Raw genomic sequence first — 21902 nt, forward strand, 5'->3', positions numbered from 1 at the left:
ATATGGACTAAATAGAACTTGAAAAGAAATATTTTTTCGAATGTGATCACGCAATTCAGATCGAGTTGACGCGCACTACAGTAGATCGAGCCTTCGTGCTATTGTGGTTTTGCCTGTGTGCCTCAATAAGTTACCCTCCCCTCGCTCTTACTTTTTTACTGTTCATGGCTTTACCAAAACAATCATTGATCGCGAATAAAGAATCCATTATTCATAAAGCTTCAATTGGTGATCTGTCTTTCTGCGTTAACCGCATATTTTTTCATACGTCTCAAACCAAGGGGATGCGAGGCTAAAATGAATCGAGAAGCGCGCGTACATACTTAGTGCATCCCCTCTTGGGAATCGAACCTCGGAAGTCAGCGCTAGAGGCGAAGCCTCTACTATTGCGCCACAGCGTGCGGTTTGTCTATTTGAGCGTAGCAGTGTAATTCGGTTTTTGTTCAGCACTCTTTGGAACTGTTGCTTTTTGTCTGCGCACTGTGTCAGTTCACGTGAGCTGCTGAATATGGTTTTATATGTTACTCGTTCGCTTCTAATTGTTTCGCTGCCTTCCTAATTATATAATACATGTTTTCTCCAGCGCTTTTTGTAGCTCTTCCTGGTTTTCTACGTAATGCGTGATTACGTGACAGACGTGATGATGTCACACGAAACTCCCCCCCGGCTTTCGAGCTCAACTCCATTACAGTAAATGGAGAAAAATAGCTTCTAGTTATGACCATTATGCATAGAATTTCGAAATGAAACCTGCCCAACTTTTGTAAGGAAGCTGTAAGGAATGAGCCTGCCTAATTTCAGCCTTCTACCTAAACGGTAAGTTGGAGAATTAGTGATGAGTCAGTGAGTCAGTCAGTGAGTCAGTCAGTCAGTGAGGGCTTTGCCTTTTATTAGTATAGATGAGAATAAAGACCTTTGATCTTCTATATTTTGCTGCTAATTTCACTTACTATTCATTTTTGAAATTGCCACTTTACTACTTTTATAAATAAAGTGGTTCACTTAACAGCCAACGTTGGGCCTTGTGATTTGCAGTTTTTATGGCAAACAGGGCTTAACAAAAAAAAATATCTAATTGCGATTATTGTGACAGATATTGCGATTGCAGTTTGATTTGCGATATAATTTTTAAAGTCAAGTTCAGTTCAATATTCACTGTGTACTACATTTAAAACATGAAGAAACATTACCACATGGCATACCATCAAAATATTAATTGCTCTATATTCTAATGCAAGGATGATATTTTATTATATTTTTCAATAGGCATAGAACATAGAACAATAAAACATAGAACAAGCTGTGATTTGTGGCTCAGGGGTAGCATCTAAATATCGCATCTGTATCTGTAATTAATAGCACATTTACTTTTATCCATCATTTAGCTTATAAATTGAAAAACTACGGAATAATTATCTAAAAAGTGATCTGTAAATATATTAGAAATCAATTGTAAATGTTATGCAAATTATGAAAAATATTGCATATTCAAATAAAACATTTATTTGCCGCCACTATAGAATATAGTGCAAAACAGCTAAAATTTTATAACTTATCTAAACAACAGAGACCTTACATAATACCTGCTGCCATGACAGCTCTACTACTTCTCAACACTTATTGTGGTCTTTAGATTTTTTTTTTCTCAAGAACCCCAGCATGTCAGCCTTTGCTGGTTTCAGACATGAACATTGCCATGTGACAATGTTGAATCTCAGCACTAAACTGTCTCTGTGATGGCAAACTTGTGGCTGGTGTGCACAGGAATATGTGAGTAAGTTTGCTCAGCATCAGAAAGGTAACATTTTGTACTAGGGCAGTCAAATTAGCTAAAAAATAATTTGAATATTTGAATATATTTAAACATGGATTAACAGCTGGGCATTACATGTTACCTTTGTACTTGCTTTTTTATACTTTATTATTATATTAATGGCCACAACAGTGGCCAGAGCAAGAACAAATTCCAATATCAAAAAGAAAAATAAAAGAACCGCAAACTATACTCAGTTAATACCTCAACTGTCATTTAAAAATAAGACCACCAAAATCCTATACAGCCGCACCCTATAAAATGGAAGCATTAGTGTCACTGTCTTCTTTTCAGTTTACTACTGATGGCTAGATGCTTACGTTTAAACCACACAGCCTGTTTGGCACAAAATCACATTCTGGCCTGTACCCTCTCAAAAAATACTTTCCCTAGGGCTCGCTGTCCATTAGGCAGTAAAACGTCATAATACAGCAGCTGGGTGCTACAAACAGGATCCAAGCAACATTGTCATAAGTGCATCATGTTTTGCTGTTTTACCAATAAAAATGGAAAAAAATTATTAATAATTATGTAACAAGGTGTAGTTCCAGCTCATGTGCCTTGTAAAGATTTAGGCCCCTATTCGTGGTTGCTCTTATGGCTCGCTGTCCTGACAAGAACCATGACAAATATGGGCCTGTCAGTAAGACCACAACAATGTGAGAATCGTGAATGAAGTAAAACAGCAGGCAGATCGAAGGCAGGCTTGTTTTATCATTTTGGAGGTGCCCATTGCACTGCACCTGTTCTAATTTTAAATAAAGTGAATCCAATTGAATTTGTTTAACAAACTGCTTTAAAATAAAGGAACAGCAGAGATGCTGATGTGCTGATCATTTGAGTGATAGTTTCAGCAGATGATTTGTAACAAAATGCCACTATGAGCAGCACATCAACAGATGCCATCAACCAAGTTAATAGAAGAACACCAATAAGCTAAGGCTTCCAAAATAATAACAAACCAGCCAATAAACTCATTACAGGCCTTAAAATATTACGGTGGTTCTATGCCCAGGTCATGTACAGTAATTGAATTTGGCACATCATTCAGTCCGGTTCTGTTCAGCACCTTCAAGGCAGATATGAGGAGGATCCTCCAGTGAAATATCAGATAGATAGTCATGTAATTAAGGAGAAGGGGCAATGTGTGGCATTTGGCAGTTTCTATAATGCATTTTCTTTAACTTGATACCTTATGCTTAGTAATTATTAACAGTCCACATTGGTACAACCTCCTGCCGAAGATAATGCTGAATTACTGTCCATGAAGATTAACCAGTTTGGGTGTGGTATGTGGTTATACTCGCTAGAAGGGCACCTATCCATCAAAAATCACCTTTTTGGTTCTTAGTGAATCTATAGTATTTATATTTTATATAAAAGAGGAGTTTTTCCTCATTAAATTATTAAAGGATGGCTGTAGCATTCTATTTGGACGGGCATGTCACCTGAGGCCTGCCCAAAGCAACAGGTCTGACTTGTGGATCAAAGATCACAGCAGTAGGGCAGAAAAAGAAAACACTTTCAAGAGGTCTAGCTGTAAGTTCAACTAATTAAAAAAAAAAAAATACGAAAAGGCTGATCATGGACGTGAAGTGCAAACATTGATCTGCAAAATACTGCAGCTTTGTATAGTGCATCTGTAGTAACTTGAGGCCTATTGGTCAGACACACTGCATAAAGTATATCCTAAATCAAAGCCTCTGAAATTTGTTAATTGCATTGTTTCAAATAGTGATTTCAATTTGAAATCAATTAATCGTTTAGTCCTAGATGGCAACTGATAATTTATATTTCGTCAAGATGCATGTCCCCATTAAAGCTTCTTGTAACCTTTTAGTGTGTTTACATTCAAGACATTCACAACTTCTTCCTGATCCCCACTGTGAAACCATAAACACCATGGACCCCAAATGCTCCATTTGCAGATTTTTTTTATAAGGCTGGTTCTGAAAGACCAAATCACATTCATACTTGGTTTTGAAGCAACTGCATCACCTTTATTTCCTAGGGAAGTAAGGCACATAGTTTTTGTTGCTAGCATAAAAACCCCTGCTGCTTGAAAAAGCCAACATTTCTAGCAGATCTGTTCTTACATTTTATGGCAGCAGTTTCTTGACTGATTACTTTCAAATATAATGATAGCAAGGATAATGATAAAAAATTAAAGTTTATGTGATCTGTATGCCAGTTTGGTAATGTAATTCCGCCCTACATTCACACTCCCTTGAGGGGACTTTACAATATTATCAGTAGTACAACAAACTACAATGTGCCCAGGGAAATGGAGAGTAGTTTGGAAACAACCTCAGGCACTATTAAAACTTTTCATTTGAGGAGGGATGACATAATGCTAATAGGCAAAGGCCAACCCCAGGATGACCAATGCTGTTAGGCAAAGAAAGTAAAATTAAAACAAGATGATTACAATGTTCCGAAGTTTCAATATTGGGCTGCAATCATTACAGAACTGAATGATCTAGGCTCCTGACAAAAATGTCTGGTACATCTAAAACTAATTGTGCAATATTGCCTACAATGCATATAACTTGGAAACTAATGAACTAACAGGAATCATTTGAGACCTGTCTTCTCATTGTTTACTCTTAGCTAACAATTATTCATTTAAGTGAGAAAATAAATTGAAAACCCATGAGGAGTAGGGAAAAAAAAAGACTCAAAGTATAAGTGTAAAGAGAGCTAAAACATAACTCTGCTGCTCCACAGGTCCTCCATACACAGGAGCAGGTAAATAGTAAACCAATGGCACACTACTTGGTTGTCTTCTCCGAGATCAGTTTTAATGTGTAGCGTGCTTGTCACACTATATTTAGAACATTTAACACAGGGCTTTGACCTACTCTGTCTTGCACTCTTCTGGCCGGCCTCAGTGCTGATTCTGAGCTGCTGGTGTTCTTTTAATCTGAAGATGGGAGCTAAAGTAGGATGACTGCCCATACTGCAACTATTGAGTGCTGAATGAAGTACCAGTTCATATACTGAATGAAGTCCTGAGATGTATCTGCCTTCTCTATACAGCAATAAAGTACCTGTAACATGAAATCTTTGCATTTTTGGGTTTGAATCACTCAAATATGCAAAACACAACATACAGTCATATGAAAAAGTTTGGGAACCCCTCTCAGCCTGCAAATAATTTACTTTCAACAAAAAAGATAACAGTGGTATGTCTTTCATTTCCTAGGAACATTTGAGTACTGGGGCGTTTTCTGAACAAAGATTTTTAGTGAAGCAGTATTTAGTTGTATGAAATTAAATCAAATGTGAAAAACTGGCTGTGCAAAAATTTGGGTACCCTTGTAATTTTGCTGATTTGAATGCATGTAACTGCTCAATACTGATTACATGCAACACCAAATTGGTTGGATTAGCTCATTAAGCCTTGAATTTCATAGACAGGTGGTCCAATCATGAGAAAAGGTATTTAAGATGGTCAATTGCAAGTTGTGCTTCCCTTTGACTCTCCTCTGAAGAGTGACAGCATGGGATCCTCAAAGCAACTCTCAAAAGATCTGAAAATAAAGGTTGTTCAGTATCATGGTTTAGAGGAAGGCTACAAAAAGCTACCTCAGAGGTTTAAACTGTCAGTTTCAACTGTAAGGAATGTAATCAGGAAATGGAAGGCCACAGGCACAGTTGCTGTTAAAACAATGTCTGGCCGGCCAAGAAAAATACAAGAGCGGTGTATGCGCAGGATTGTGAGAATGGTTACAGACAACACACAGATCATCTCCAAAGACCTGCAAGAACATCTTGCTGCAGATGGTGTATCTGTACATCATTCTACAATTCAGCACAATTTGCACAAAGAATATCTATATGGCAGGGTGATGAGAAAGAAGCTCTTTCTGCCCTCACGCCACAAACAGAGTCACTTGTTGTATGCAAATGCTCATTTAGACAAGCCAAATTCATTTTGGAAAAAAGTGCTCAGACTGATGAGACAAAAATTGAGTTATTTGGTCATAACAAAAAGCGCTTTGCATGGTGGAAGAAGAACACTGCATTCTAAGAAAAACGCCTGCTACCTACTGTCAAATTTGGTGGAGGCTCCATCATGCTGTGGGGCTGTGTGGCTAGTTCAGGGACTGGGGCCCTTGTTAAAGTTGAGGGTCGAATGAATTCAACCCAATATCAAAAAATTCTTCAGAATAATGTTCAAGCATCAGTTACAAAATTGAAGTTATGCAGGGGTTGGATATTCCAACAAGACAATGACCCAAAACAGAGTTTGAAATCTACAAAGGCATTCATGCAGAGGGAGAAGTACAATGTTCTGGAATGGCTGTCACAGTCCCCTGACTTGAATATTATCGAAAATCTATGGGATAACTTGAAGCAGGCTGTCCATACTTGGCAGCCATCAAATTTAACTGAACTGGAGAGATTTTGCATGGAAGAATGGTCAAAAATACCTCCATCCAGAAACCAGACACTTATCAAAGGCTATAGGAGGCATCTGTTATATTTACAAAAGGAGGCTCAACTAAGTATTGATGTAAGATCTCTGTTGGGGTGCCCAAATTTATGCACCTGTCTAATTTTGTTATAATGCATATTGCATATTTTCTGTTAATCCAATAAACTTAATGTCACTGCTGAAATAATACTGTTTCCATAAGGCATGTCATATATTAAAATGAAGTTGCTACTTTGAAAGCTCAGCCAATAATAAACAAAAATCCAAAGAATTAAGAGGGGTTCCCAAACATTTTCATATGACTATATTCTATACACATATTTATGCTGTCAAATTGTTAAAGAGTTATTTTGGACTCTTAATTACACCTTAAAAATCATTTTACTGATTAAAAAATGCTTTATAAAACAGAACTGTTGCTGTCATGTTGCTATCTTTGTGATACTTGTGTTATAGCTCATATCATTATTGTTCGCAGAGGACAGAAATGAAGAAATACTACATAAAATACACCAACTTAAAAAAAATATCTTGCTCCATAATAAAGCCATGCAACACTACACATTAATGTTGTATAGATAGAAGACTCCACTCCATACGTTTTTCATTTCCATTTCATGTTGTTCACCTCCTGCCAGAGAAGTCTGTACTTTAACCTGTCAAAAGCCTTGAGGGCCCAAATAGTGATCTATAACTGCTTATATTTTATGAGATTGAGAGCACAACAGGGACTCTCCAGAGGTTTCATGAGATAAGCTACTATATATTTGTTTCTTCATATTTAGATTGCTTTAGTGACTCAAGACCCCAAGAGGCTCCTACTCAGTGGTACAACAACTGAACACAACAGACAAAAGTAAACAAGAGCTGATGCAGCAACAAACAATAAGAGTCTAAATATACCAGGAAGGAGCAATCATTTGAAATGCACAGCAAAAAAACAAAAAGCAGGAGCAAATAGAAGTTGGCGCATAAACCAAAATGAACTGAAACAATCACAATGACCCTATCACATGAAATTATGTTAAAAGAAATGCAAAAATCCAAATATTTAAAAGGGTCAGAAATGAAATGCCAGCCATTGTTTGTAAAATAAGCAACAACAAAAATGACAGCTTACCCAAAGCAGACAAAAATATAAAAATAGTAACACACAACAAGAGAACACACAAGATAGGCAGTAATAATAAGAAAATACTATATATATATATGATGAGGGCAAATGCATAAACCCCCCCAAAATAAGTAGAAACTAATATACAATTCAGGCACATTTACATTTATATGTTTATGAGGTGTGTAAATTACTTGAAATCATCAATAGCACACTGTGACAAACTGACTTCACCTGCCAGTGTCACAGAGCTCATATTATTGTTTATTATAAACAGTGACATTAATCCTTGTAATTCTTCTTTAAATTAAAGGATCACTCCATTAGCTTCAATGGGTAAGAGGCTTGTTCCTTACACCCACTGAGTATGGCAGAGCTAGTGTTCACATCTTATATATAAAGTTAACAGAAGTGGTAGTGCTGATCATCAGAAATAGCACAGAAAATATTTGGTTAAAACAAAAAGTAACCACCACTTAGTCCTCAAGGTAATGAGATTTGTCAGTGATTTGGGGTGAGTTTGATAGTCTAGCACTATTTCCAGGACTTGGCAATTAGAAGTTAAGGTCAGCTTCATTTCATTTGTTAATATACATCCCTTCCTGCACTTCAGGCCTGCAATACATTCCAAAAAAAGTTGGGATGGTAAAGCATTCACCACTTTGTAATGTTGCCATTTCTTCTTCCTGCAAACACATCTTAAGGTGTGTAACAGTATGCGGTCATCATTGTCACATTTTTTGTTTCAAAATTCTCCACATATTCTCAACTGGTGGCAGGCCAGAACTGCAGGTGGGTTAGTCCAGTACCTATACCCTCTTCTTCCAAGCATTTGTAATATGAGCAGAAAGTGGTTTTGCATTGTCATGTTAAAAAAATACATGGATATCTCTGGAAAACATGTCTTGAAGGCAGCCTATGTTGCTCTAAAATCTCAATGTACTTTTCTGCATTAATGCTGCCACCACAAAAGTATAAATTACCATTGTGAAGGGCACCAACACCACCCCATACCATGACAGACCCTGGCTTTTGAACTTGTTTCTGATAATAACCTGGATAGTGCTTTTCACCTTTGGTCCGGAGCACACATCCATTTCTTCCAAAAAATATTGGGAATTATGACTTGTCTGACCACAATTTCCACTGTGCGATGGTCTATCTCAGATGCCTCCTAGTCTACAGAAGTTGATGCTGCTGCTTCTCGACATGGTTAATATAAGGCTTTTTGGCATAGTAAAGTTTTAATTGGCATTGGTGAATGCAACTTTGTATTGTAGTGCTTGAGGAAGGTTTGCCAAAGTAATCCCTTGCCCATGTGGTTATATCAGCTATTATCAGTGACGATTCTTGATGCAGTGCCATCTGAGGGATTGGAGGTCATGGATGTTCAGCTTAAGCTTGCACATTTGCCCTTTATGCACTGAAATTCCTCCAGATTCAATGAATCATGTAATATTATACACTGTAGAGGGGGAAATATGCAAATTCCTTCCAATTTTTCCTTGAGGAACTATGTTTTTCAATAATTTTCTCATGTATTTGTTGACAAACTGAAGATCCTCTGCCTATTGTCACACACGTGCACGTGGGACGCAGTTAAAGGGCTTGAATAAGGGTAATTCCATGCCAGACTAGGAGATGGCAGAGTGCACTAACCCTTTCTCTTTTTCTCCTGCAGACCAGTTATGGGAAATTTGGCCTAGCCCCAATGACCTCACTTCCTATGCCAGACTTTAAAACTGCCATTTTGTGCAACAAACATCAGTTCTGTCTTGAACTACGTTTTGAAATTCGATTTTTTTGCTTCTCCCAGTGACCAAACTACAATATATGGGACGGCTGCGCCAAACCTTTTTGTGCTTTTTTTGTCCTTTATTCTGAGACTCTCTTTCAGAATAAAGGACACAAAGGCCACAAAAAAGTTTGGGAGAGGTGGGATTACATCAGACATCGTCCCTGAGCCCTTTCTTATTTGCAATGGTGATGGACAGGTTGACAGACACAATTAGACAGGACTTCCCTTGGATTATGATGTTTGCTGATGTCATTGTGATCTGTAGCAAGAGTAGGGAGCAGGATGAGGAGACCCTGGAGAGGTGGAGGTATGCTCTAGAAAGGAGAGGAATGAAGGTCAGTAGGAACAAGACAGAATACATGTGTGTAAATGAGAGGGAGGTTAGTGGAATGGTGAAGATGCAGGGAGTAGAGTTGGCGAAGGTGGGTGAGTTTAAATACTTGGGATCAAGAATACAGAGTAATGGGGATTGTGGAAGAGAGGTGAAAAAGAGACTGCAGACAGGGTGGAATGGGTGGAGAAGAGTGTCAGGAGTGATTTATGACAAACAGGTATCAGCAAGAGTGAAAGGGAAGGTCTACAGGACGGTAGTGAGAGCAGCTATGTTATATGGGCTGGAGATAATGGCACTGACCAGAAAGCAGGAGACAGAGCTGGAAGTAGCAGAGTTACAGATATTAAGATTTGCATTGGGTGTGATGAGGATGGACAGGATTTGAAATTTAGAGGGTCACATTTAGAGAGTGCATTAGAGGGTCAGCTCAGGTTGGATGGTTTGGAGACAAAGTCAGAGAGGTGAGATTATGTTGGTTTGGACTTGTGCAGAGGGGAGATGCTGGGTATATTGGGAGAAGGATGCTAAGGACAGAGCTGCCAAGCAAGAAGAAAAGAAGTAGGCCTAAGTGAAGGTTTATGGATGTGATGTGAGAGGACATGCAGGTGATGAGTGTAACAGAGCAAGATGCAGAGGACAGGAACATATGGAAAAAGATTATCCCACATCCCCTAATGGGAGCAGCCAAAAGAAGAAGATGCTCCAGACACTATCTTTGCTTCTCAATGACTCAGCCATTTGTGGATACTGTTTTTACACCAAATCATGATTACAATCATTTGTTGACACCACCTGTTTGAAATCACATCACTATGTAATTATTTTACCTCATTACTGACCCCAATTTGTCTCTTCCCAACATTTTTTGGAATGTAAGGCAGGCCTGAAATACAGGGATGAATGAATATTAATAAATGAAATGAAGTTGACCAGAGAAAATATGAAATATCTTGGGTTTATACTGTTTGCAATGAAATAAAAGTCAAAGGAAATTTAAGAAATCACTGCATTTTTTGTGATTAAGGGTTGTACTTTTTCCAAGAATGGTTATAATTCATAGTGTAATATGCATATATGAAGCAGGAGCACAAACAGGGGTAATGCCTTTTCTAACAGTTTCAGCAAATAATTGTTCTGATTAAATAACATAGCATTAGGGAAAATCATTTTTGCAGACTTCACTGACATGCACTCATACTATTAAAATGTAAATGGGAAGAAGTGTCAACACATTCAAGAAACTTTTTCTTTTCTTTCGTTAATGCCTGAAACAAAATCTGTTCGTAGGTCAGACAAGAAATTAATGGGTGGACAGGAGTGACTAGTTATCTTTTACTTCGTAGCCTTGACAGAACATTATGTCAATACTACCTTATTTCACAGTAAAGCTTGTATCATTAGCACTGCAAACCTTGAAAGAGGATTTGTAAGAATAATAAATGAATACAAAATAAGATCCTAAATAGTTAATTATAGTAAACAATATTTTAGTTTTGATACAAAAAAAAAAAACATTGCAGGGTAATTACAGGGCAAGATGACATCAGAACTAAGTCAGAACATTAAAACAAAAGCAAACTAATGAAAGCCATAAAGAAAATGAAAAATGTAAGTGATACCTACCCATCTGGGCAGTCTGCTAAAGCTAGACTAACCTGATTAGCCTCTTCAGGATACTGACAGATAGAGAAGATTGAATAAAATAGTGTCATTTTGTATTTTGTTTATATTTCTTGACCCAGTGCATGTTTAATGAATATATAAGAAAGAAACAGTAGAGATTGTGGGGAATATTAAACAATGACCGTGTAACTACTTGAAAAGCAGAAAGCAGTGAGGGATTTTTAAACTAATGGCCCTATTGGGCCCCCTCTTTTCCTTTTAAACATATTACTTTTAAGGTAAATTATGTTAAGATATGTTCCTTCTATTTTTTTTTTTACTGATCTGTAAATATAAAACAACATAAAAGATGATCTGCTGTGGCAACCTCTAATGGGAGCTGCCGAAAGAATAATAAGAAGAAGATGTGCAGATTCCAAATGGATACATTCATTCTGAGCTGGAAGGAGCGCCATGAACCTAGGACACATAATTGATGACCTGGGCTGAGGTCTTCATGAAGCAGCAAGTGCCATGAAGTATCATTACTCAATTGACTTTTGGAGTTGGAAGGGTCCGCATGAACCTGCTGGGGGTTCTTAGGAGTGAAACAATAACACCTGTGCTATGAATTGATGGAATGTAACTGCTTATGGTTAACAAAAGCAGCTTCATTCTCGCTTGGCACTCCTATTGCAATATGAGCACAGTTAAATGCTCAGATTACGGACACTGCTGCAATTTTCCTTTTTATAGTGGCAACAACATGTTAGATTTTATGTATGTAAAGTAAGCCCACGCCATACAAAAACTGAATGTAGTGGATGTTGGCTGCCAGCACAGTGGATATGGAGTGAAGGTTGGCTGAGATGTTTCTGACCTGTCTGACAGAAGTAGCCTATATAAACTAAAGGGAACTAAAATACAGTCTGTACATCATATTAATCATTTCTGAGTTTTAATATATTTGTCATGTCAACACACATTATAACAACAGCCCAGTGATACCAGTTATTAAATGTGTGAGTCTACTTGATTAAGGGTGCTTCCAAGATATCTCATTACATATATGCAAGTATTACAAAATCTGAAGATTTCTTGATTCCAAAATATTCCTGGCCCCAGGCATAGCAGAATTGTCATGTATGCAGAGTACAGTACAGTTATTACCTGCACATTAAACCAAAATGCAACATGTCTCCATTTACTAGCGCCAGGATAAAGTTCATTCTATTGAACAGAAAAACAAATCAGATGTTCAGTTATGCTCCTGTTAGTTTCACGATAGTGAAATATGCTAATATTACAAGTCCTGGAGGTATAAGTGTGAGGTAATACCTGGGAGGACACGATTACAGACTGTGGTAATGGTACCTAACATAAACGTTGACACATTTTTTATATTTTTTGAATATACATAATATACATAATATTAGACAGTGTTTCATGTTTTATTTCTTTGATAACAGTGGTGCTTTAATATTTGCCTAACCAACCTCAGGCCCCCGCCAGAAATATTTGGGTACGTGTGGGCCCCTCTGTCTTCCCCCGGGTCCCCGCATGCCAAAACCTTCAAATACGTATACAAAATAATCAAAATGTAGTTTATCAGACAGCGACAATGCTGCATTTATGAATACCATACTTGATGAGTTAAGCCTTCTCACACATCAAAGTTTGACTGCGAGAAGGAAAGCCAGTGCTAACGAAAGCTCGTAGCAGAATTGAAACAATACATTAATGAGATAGGCCTATGTATTATCTAACGTGTAACGGTATAATTATAACAATGCAATGAATAGGAATAACATCTGAACATTTTAATATATACTAACGGTTAGGGTTATCTACCTGTACATGGTGTACAATAAGTATGGTAACTTGCTGTATCAAACTTCAAAGTTTTCAAAAAATCCGGATGATCCAGAATCTTTAGTGATACACACAAAACCAACACACACTCGTCACTGCTTTAAAAGCAACAATGAACACCCAAGCGAATGATTTATCAAACTACGGAGACGAACTTCTGCTACATCATACACATCAACATCCATGATAGTGCACAACAATAACGCTGTTGTCTGAGACAGAACAGCGCCTGTGTGTGTGAAACGGAAGTATTCAATTACAGCGGAGAAGTCAATCCATTATCCACATACCCTGTACAACAAACATACTACTCAACATCAAGCTCAAGGATTTCGGTGTCATCTCTCCTTTGTCTTTGAGAAGCGTGCCGCTGCCGACCCCCTTTGACAAACGTGCTTCACACGATACAAGCACAATATCTACTTGTGTGGAGCATGCGGCTATTAAAATACTCACTTGTATTGTTGTAAGCTAGATGATTTAACTTTTCTATTACATGTAACTTAATTAATTGTCCGAATATATATCTACGTGCACAACATCAGCATAAAAAAAATCAAGGGTGAAGGGGCCCCCTTCCGTTAGGGCCCCGGACCAGAGTCCCGTTTGTCCTCCCCTGGTGGCGGGCCTGCCAACCTCCCCACAATTTTTTAAGACTGACTCAGGATGTGAAATTTATGGCGAGAGTAATGGACCATGTATCAAACCAGCTTGGCAAGGGTGACTGTGTTTTGACTTTCAACAGCCTATAAGCCATCCCCCATAGGAATGCCATAAATTGCCTAAATGGGGGGATGAGTTGTACCTGAGCACTTTAATTGGTAACTGGCCCAGTAAGGGACAGGCAAATTAATTCTGTTGGTCTGAAGTATGTTTTTTTTTTTGTTTGGTTCTGAATAGGAGGCCATTCTGTACCACAATGCTTTGGTCTGTAATGTGTACTAACAATGGTGTAAATCTGGTTTCCTTGTCTTTACCTTTCTCTCACCATTTGTCCATAAAGAGAAGACCATGATGAATACAAATCTATCTCAGCAGCCATATTGAGGCAGGAATGTGGCATGTTTCAATAGTCCACTAAAATGCCATGTGGTAGTAAAACAAGCTAAATAGAAGAAAGCCTAGAGCTACCTAAGGATGCAAGATACAATGCTACCAGGCTGTACTAGTATGATTTGTCAACATTCACATTGTATTTTGCTTCCATATTTTTGAGGTATATTATCAATAATGTATATTTAAATACTGTATGTGACTTACCTCTTCCTGCCAGTTCCTTCACTCTAATTGTCTGAGGGTTAGATAAAGGAAGATGGAGGATATGCTGAACTGAAGTAATGTACCTGACCACAGAGTTGTAAGTGTATGGGATCTAAGGCATTTTGGTAAAGTCTACACAATAAAGAATATAAAGGTGAAAAGAGGGTCAACCATAGTACCCAAAATAATAAAACACAGGTTTCTCATATAAACTGAATATAACTTAAAGGAACACTGTCTGTACAAGAAGGCTAAACAGTACTCTAGATAGTATCTCCAAAACAGTAAATGGCAGAGTAAACAAAAGAAAATTAAATTTAAATCTTAGAATGTTGTGATTACATTACATGAAATAATTTGATATACTAGTACTTGCAACAGGTTCTTTATTGCACTGTTTTATAATATTTGCAAGCAAAAAAATGTCAAGGTCTTGCATAAAGCCTACCATAGGCCACATACAAACAAAGTATGGCTAACTGTTGAGTACAGTGCAAAAGTAAAGAGGAGAATATAACTTCTATATGGACACCTAACTCCTTACACTTCTCTTTCCATTTGGGGCATATCTTCTGCTTGTATAAGAGCACACTTTTAGTACTGTGTGCATTTCTGGTTACCATAGTATATGAAGCAATTTTAAGTGTTTGCTAAAAGACAACATGGAACCTAATTGGAATGAAACTGTGAAATTAGAAACAGACATTTTAGATACTGAAAGAATTGAAAGCAGAAATAAGGAGGACAGAGAGACCAGATAGGCGTTTATATTTCTGATGGGTAGCAGAAGCTGGCATAAATGGCTCAGTGGGGCTAAGAACCCACCTGAGAGTAAACTTAATGAAGCTAGTTATACCTCATGTGCTTTGGCCGCTGTAATTGATATATATTAGAAAGAATTAAAACAAAGTATCCCCTTGAGATATAATCTGAAGTATAATCAAATGAACATGGGCTTATTTCTATACGTCCCTTGGGTCTCATTCTTAACCACTGTACTCAAGGTACTTCATTGCACTCTGTGCTCTACTGCAGTAATATAACTCTAGGTCAGAAACACTTCACATTTGATATCCAATTTAGACATTTACTAACTAAAGTAATCATCCTGAGTTCAGCGAGAGCCCTACAAGAGTAAACAAAGTACCTTGTTCAAGCAATTCAGCTTAAATACATGCCCTAAAGGTATACCAAAATTATCAAGTTGGAGAACTACTGACTTTTATTTTGATTTGGTTTACAGTATGTCACTGGAATGAAAAATAGAAGCATGAAAACAATAGTTGCCTTATAACCGAAGGCTCCTAAGGGAAATCAGTCACAGGATAACTTATCAAAAACTAAACAAACAATCTAAAATTTCCTAGGTTTTCAGTGGAAACCCATTACATTACTGAAATAACTGAAAGATTTACATTATTAAGAAACTCATTGCTGATTCTAATATTTATTCTAGCATTGTACGCTCAAAGGCAGCGACAGGAGCAGGATTTCACAAGTAAACTGTCAATATCTGCCTATTTCAAGACACTTAACAAGCAGTGTTCAGGATAATGCTTCAGAGAAATCAAATTCCACTAACAGAACTCCCAACAGCATCCAATTGATTTTAAGTCACTGTTTCACAAAATTCAAAGGCTCTAAATACTTTAATCCATAATCAATTGTGGGAAAATCCTCCACCAGGCAAGCACTCGTTACGCCCATCTGCCAACCAGAGCACAACTCACAGCCAGCGCCTGCAACAGAGCATGTTCTTTGCAGGCCTCTTGTACTCAGATCACAGTGACCTATGCAAACAGCAATCACCTTGAAAATGAAGAGATGGTTTGGGAACTAACACCATCCCCCACCTCCAGTGACACAACCAATCATGCTCAGATGCACAGGAGAAGCTGGTCAGCACCCTACACCAGAAAGACAAATTAGATGCTAGAAACGGAGAGCCAAAGCAAACTTGTTCCGACTTGTCTTTTGTGTGTCGTCATATATAAAAATGTGGAGAGGGAAGGGCTGCTGTAATAAGCCAATAATTAATACAAGTATTTCTACAATAATCTGTCTTGTACTTCATAGTTATTTTTAAAAAAAAATTATGGCAGGGCATTTCTGGGTACGAAGATTGCAGAGTACAGGACGTTAAAAGACGAAAGATAAATGTCAGACAGACAGCAGGGAGGCTATGGTGTAAAGTATTGACAATGCGTTAGAATGAAGGAGAAACAACATGAATAATCAATTGTCAGCTCTGTAAAATCCATATAAATAATAGATGGGCACAGATAATCATGTAGGCAAACAGCTGTCTTTTTAAAAATAAGCAACTTAAAAAAATGGAGTAAAATAACACTTCTTTAGGAGTGTGTGATAGAATTGAAACAGAAAAAGTCCAACAAAGAAACCATGTTTTTTTAAAATGGCAGAATAACCACCACAATAAAGTTAAGCACTGCAGTGAAAAAAAAGCATTCCTTCTACATCAACAAGCATAAACAGCCACAAAGAGGCTTGAGCATATGTCTATAAGATGCCTCAAAAATGACATTTTTATACAGCTAAGTGAACTGTGCTGTGATGGCTTTGTGTTTGCAAAGGGAAAATGTCCCACTGAAAGATCTATTACAGTAAACTTTATTCAAGTGAAAAATGTACTCTGGGGTAAAGAACCTTCTGAAGATACACTCTCTGAAAGGTGCTTTATAAAAAAAAGAACACCTGATTGATGGGAGTGGTTTGAAAGTTTTATGTGTGACACTAAAACTTAAAGCCAACTTTCTACCGTATGCGTGCATGAAACTTTTGGCTGTTCCTCTGTCTGTTTAACTTATATGTAGTTTAGAGAGTCCTGCGCGATACATGATGAAGAACGTAACTGGAAACTGATGTTCAAGTAAAAAAAAAAAAAGAAGCATTAAGAAAGGTTTAAGAGTTAAAACAGAAAAATGACAGCCTGCTTTCAAACACAAAATCTGATTAGTAGTGCTACTATTCTCTAGGAGGACTGCATCTTTCCAACATGTGTCATTGCAGGACCTGCATCACAGAGCTCCACAAGTTGTGTATTGTGACCAAGCAATCCTCTTCTTTCCGAAATCCACCATGGACTATGTTTTTTCTCATGTTTTCTCTGCAGCCATGCCTGTGAAAAACGGTTTGCTAACTTTCTGACAGCCAATCATATTTTAGTCCTCTGACACCAAGTCTTCAGGTGTAATCATCAACTGAGGGCTAACAATCATAGACAGGCACCCCAGCCAATGCAATGAAGATCCACAAACAAATAACTAAGTGCGTAATATTATGGAACAGGAGGGGTAAGAGGGGCTTGAATTTCATTTTTGATAGCAGGTTTTCACTGTAACTTCAAATGTGAGGATTTCAGCATGAGTTTCCTAAAGAATGATAGGATCATCAAGGATTACCTGATTTATCTTGACATGCACAATTTCAGATTCATTAAAAATTAAAAAATGAATTCCAAATTCATATAAATTCCAAAAATTCTTGATCAGTGGCACATCAAGTGGCAAATATTAATATTACTCAGTAAAAAAAATATAATTTACAAAAATCTAATAAAGTTGATTTTTTAACAACACGCTTTTCAAATCAGGCTTGTTATGTTAGCAAGTTATTTGTCAGGTTCATGACAATTGCTGTTGTGAGATTTAAGTTTGTATAAGTGCAATCAAGAAACAATAGCTATTCTACAAACCTTGCTGAAAAGTATCATGTACTGGAAAAGTTTTATTTAATATTTTAAATATAAGAAACTATCAATACCTTAAATTTCCAGACCCCTCCTTCATTGTTTTTACATATATTCCAACTTGAATTTCATGAAATCAAAACTTCTTGGATGAACATTTATCCCTTTTTTGAGAACTCTAAAATAATCTCTCCTGTTTTCTTATACATCAGATCTTTGATATCAGATATTTTTTACTTATACAGTATTGCCTCCATCCAGATTTAAGCCCAGAAAAAAAACTGTAAGGCTCAATTATAGAGGCAAATGTGTAATCAGTTAATGAAACTGAATCACTGTCACTTTTACATTTATTCAAATATGTTTAGTTTAACGATTAAATATATAACACACATTGGCTTTCACTGTTTTTGTCAATTTATTTGTTATACTGATGGACACTTCATTGGTCTCAAAAAGCCAATGATCAACACAAATGCAGTGTTTGCCAATTCATTTTTAGGAATGTAGTAAGATAAGTTAGCACCTCCACAACTGGCAACTCTACATTTCCATGCTGTTAAATGCATTATGCATTGAATCATTATTGCAATCTAAAATCATGCTTCAAAACGGCATTGTGATCTAAGCCATATAAATATCTGGTCAATTTGGAGGTTACAAAACACAGGCTCGTACATTTTGTTTTGGAATGAACACACAGTAGTTATTTCATCAATGTTTAGACAAGCCACAGCCACCTGGTTTGAAACTTGCTTCGATGTTTTTACTTGCTGCAATTATAGTTGATGCTGCCTGGATAGAGTTTGCTTCTCTTCCCTGTGTTTCTATGGGTTTTACTCCTTTATCCTGAAGATATACAAATAAGATTAATTAAAAACTCCAGTAGGAATTAGTGTGAGTATGTGCATGGAGGTGTCTTGTTAATCCAAAGCTGGCTTCTACCTTGTACCTGTGTTCCTGGGAATGGCACTGGTTACCCCTGGGACCAGAAATTGACAAGTGGACAATAAAATGGATGGATGTCCAACTGTAGTCATATCCAAAAAAATCAAAGTAATTGTGAAGGCTTTTTCTTCCAATCAAGGCAGTGCATGGTATTTTAATGAGCCAGTGATTTATCTAATCATTTAAATCAACTGAAAGATGCTACAGCCAACCCTTGAGTTCCCAAAGCATTGACTTTTTTCTTATTTCTGAATTCACACCGTAATTGACAAAACTTGCAATAATAACCTTTTATTTCTTTTATTTTTCAACTGAAAGGGTAATAGGATATTCCTGCTTTACTAGCTTAAACCACGAGGGACTTAAAATACAACGCTTGAATAAAATCAACTAAAATTTAAGCCATGGAGAACATCATAATTTGAAAAAAATCAAAGAAAACAATTAGCTAACAATATATGTTCCAGGAAATTGTTGTTCATGTCTGTAGGTTTTCATACCAAAAAAAGTTAGTTCCTTTCACAAAATAAAATCTGAGAAGAAGCTATTTGTTCAAGCTTTTTGTATATACTTTGCCAAGAACTTACTTCACTACCCCACAGCAGTAAGTTAGTCAGGAAAGCAGAAAGTAGTGTAAATGAGTGGCTCTGCATGTAAACTCACATGCAGAAGCACACATCTTATTGCTTCTAATAAAAAACATTCCATGTTGTAATATGCATACAAGATCAAATCTGTCCTGAGCAGCTTCTGAATAGAGATTTTTTTTTAAAGTATCTGATTAACCTTTAAACATCACATATGAATAGCCAGATACAAAATTAGTTGTTAAAATAAATAAATACCCATCCTGAGTATGAAAAGAAGGGGTTTGTTAATGTTGCATGGGGCAGAAATCTTGAGAGCTGCTAACTAATCATATGAGCAGGAAATTTTAAAAATAATGTTAATTAAGACAATATAAAGTTTAACATTGTACAGCTCAGACATATGGACGATGAAGACTAAAAAAAGCAAAGCAGAAGGGGTATCTGAAATCCAGGATATGGAGAAATGTGGAGAGGCTTTAGTGGCAAGATCAGAAGAGGAACAGACACTTCTCACAAGATGAAAGGCAACAACAGCTTTTTATGACTTTTGTATAAGGAAAGAAGAAATGACCCAGACACAGAGGACAAAATCTTTTGTGAAAAAGTTCTTGTAAGCAGGCTACAATACAAGAAGAGAAGCCAAGGGAGCAACAATAAACAATGTTAAACAGTACACCTGAAAAGGCATTATACATGGCTTCAAGCAGAACAATGATGACAATGATAATAGAGTTGGCCAGAAAACAGGATAGTTTCCCAGTACACATTACACAGAATCAGGGAGCTACTGCATGATCATGGCAGCAGTTAAGAAACCCAGTATCGCATGTGACCCCAATACGGTATACTTACCCAAAACAGCAAGTTGAAGATGAACATCAGGTACTTGATGCACTGCAGGCAGTTGCGCGCCATGCTGCACCTCTTCAACTCTAGAAGGAAGATGAAGGAAAGATCCAGATAAAACACCACATACTTGTTGCCCTTTGGTGAAGTGTACTTTGCCTTAGTAGCTTTGGGGCCTGGGTTTGTGTGGAAGCCAAATATGGAGTTATGGGCCCCAAACTGGTTTGCATATGAGCTGCTGCAACGACGAAAGGTCATGTGTGGCAGTGAGTAATCCTTGCTCTCCAGCGAGGGGCTACGGTGGTATGTTGATTCGTCAGTGCTGGAACGCCGCATATTGGTGGTGCAAGCTGTGCAGTGTGGGAGGTATGGACAAGCCAGCTTAAGGCTAAGTGAGGTACGGTCAGTGGTAAGGAAAGTATGTCACACTGTGCAACACACTGGGTAGAACCAACTTATATTGGGAAGCATTATCTAAAACTCATACAGAAAAGTTCACAAAGTAAGTGTGGCTGTAAAAATATATCCAGACCAACAGATGACTGTTTCAGCTGCAATCCCCATTAAAATAGTCTTCTCCAAGTGGTTATTCAGAGCCCACTTTTCATAGGCATATCGATTCAACAGACCGGTTTGGCATCCAGACCAGGTATCTTCTGGCATGTGCCAGGTTAGGCAAGATTGATACCCGTCTTTAGGGTGGGTTTTCTCTCTCCCTCTTGCTGACCTCCCAAAGACTGTGAGAAGTAAAAGGCTTTCCGATAGCCAGCTGCACATCCCCAGTGGTTAAAAATCACACAATTGCACACACAAAAAAATATTCTTAGCAGCACATTGCAGTCGCTGTCCCTTCTCTCAAATGTACACCTTGCCTTAAATCCACATTTTCAAACACTTCTATTACTCCAGAGAGCTTTCCCCATACCCAACCTGCCCACAGTAGCTGCCTCAGTCACGCTACTACAGTAGCACAACTGTCAGCTAAGGAGCAAAACAGAAGTCCTCATTCACAGTGCTGCTCCGGCTCCCTGCTGCCAACACAAGCATCCTCTTCTGCTATTGGAGCACCAGATTGCTATCTCTCTCTCTCTCTCTCTCTATCTGCATCTCTCTCTCTCTCTCTCTCTCTCATTTTGCTTCTTCAGCATCTCTGGAGCACCACCTCCTTCAATCTTATTAACCAATCAAAGCTACAGCAAAGGGATAAAAAAAGAAAAATAGTAAAAAAAAAAAAAAAATTCTCCACCTCTGGCCTGGCTTGTCTGTCTGAGCCAATCCAACGCAGGCAGCCAACTCCCCCTCCCCTCCAAACAGTTATGTGAACGGAGTCAAGACTGTCTAATATGTGGAGCTCAGTTAGGAAGCATTTGCAGTGAAACACCTGCAGACACCGTCCTCTCTTGCCTTCCTTCCAGAACAGCCATCCAAAGAAGGGATCCAAAACCTTTATCTGTTCACGCACATCTACTTTATATGCATAAGCCTTCCCAAGATAAAAACCCATATTAAACAGAATGTACAGTAAGCAGATGCTTTGTATCTTAACATTAGCACCAAAAATATTTCCCTGGGCTA

The 21902-nt window shown here is 37.7% G+C and overlaps 1 protein-coding gene across 2 annotated transcripts in view; it reads right to left on the minus strand.

The window, feature by feature from the left end:
- Positions 1–21902, minus strand: part of tspan4a (tetraspanin 4a) — a 429441-nt gene that overhangs the window by 184852 nt on the left and 222687 nt on the right. Inside the window, exon 2 of one of the 2 annotated variants that reach the window (XM_039763729.1) lies at positions 20334–20413. In XM_039763729.1, the coding sequence (XP_039619663.1) occupies positions 20334–20396 (63 nt within the window). In that variant the 5' untranslated portion in view covers positions 20397–20413. Of the gene's footprint in view, positions 1–20333; positions 21394–21902 lie in introns of those variants that run through there. The other variant, XM_039763719.1, reaches the window with a different exon arrangement.

Source organism: Polypterus senegalus, chromosome 1 (assembly GCF_016835505.1).
Source record: "Polypterus senegalus isolate Bchr_013 chromosome 1, ASM1683550v1, whole genome shotgun sequence".
NCBI lineage: Eukaryota > Metazoa > Chordata > Cladistia > Polypteriformes > Polypteridae > Polypterus > Polypterus senegalus.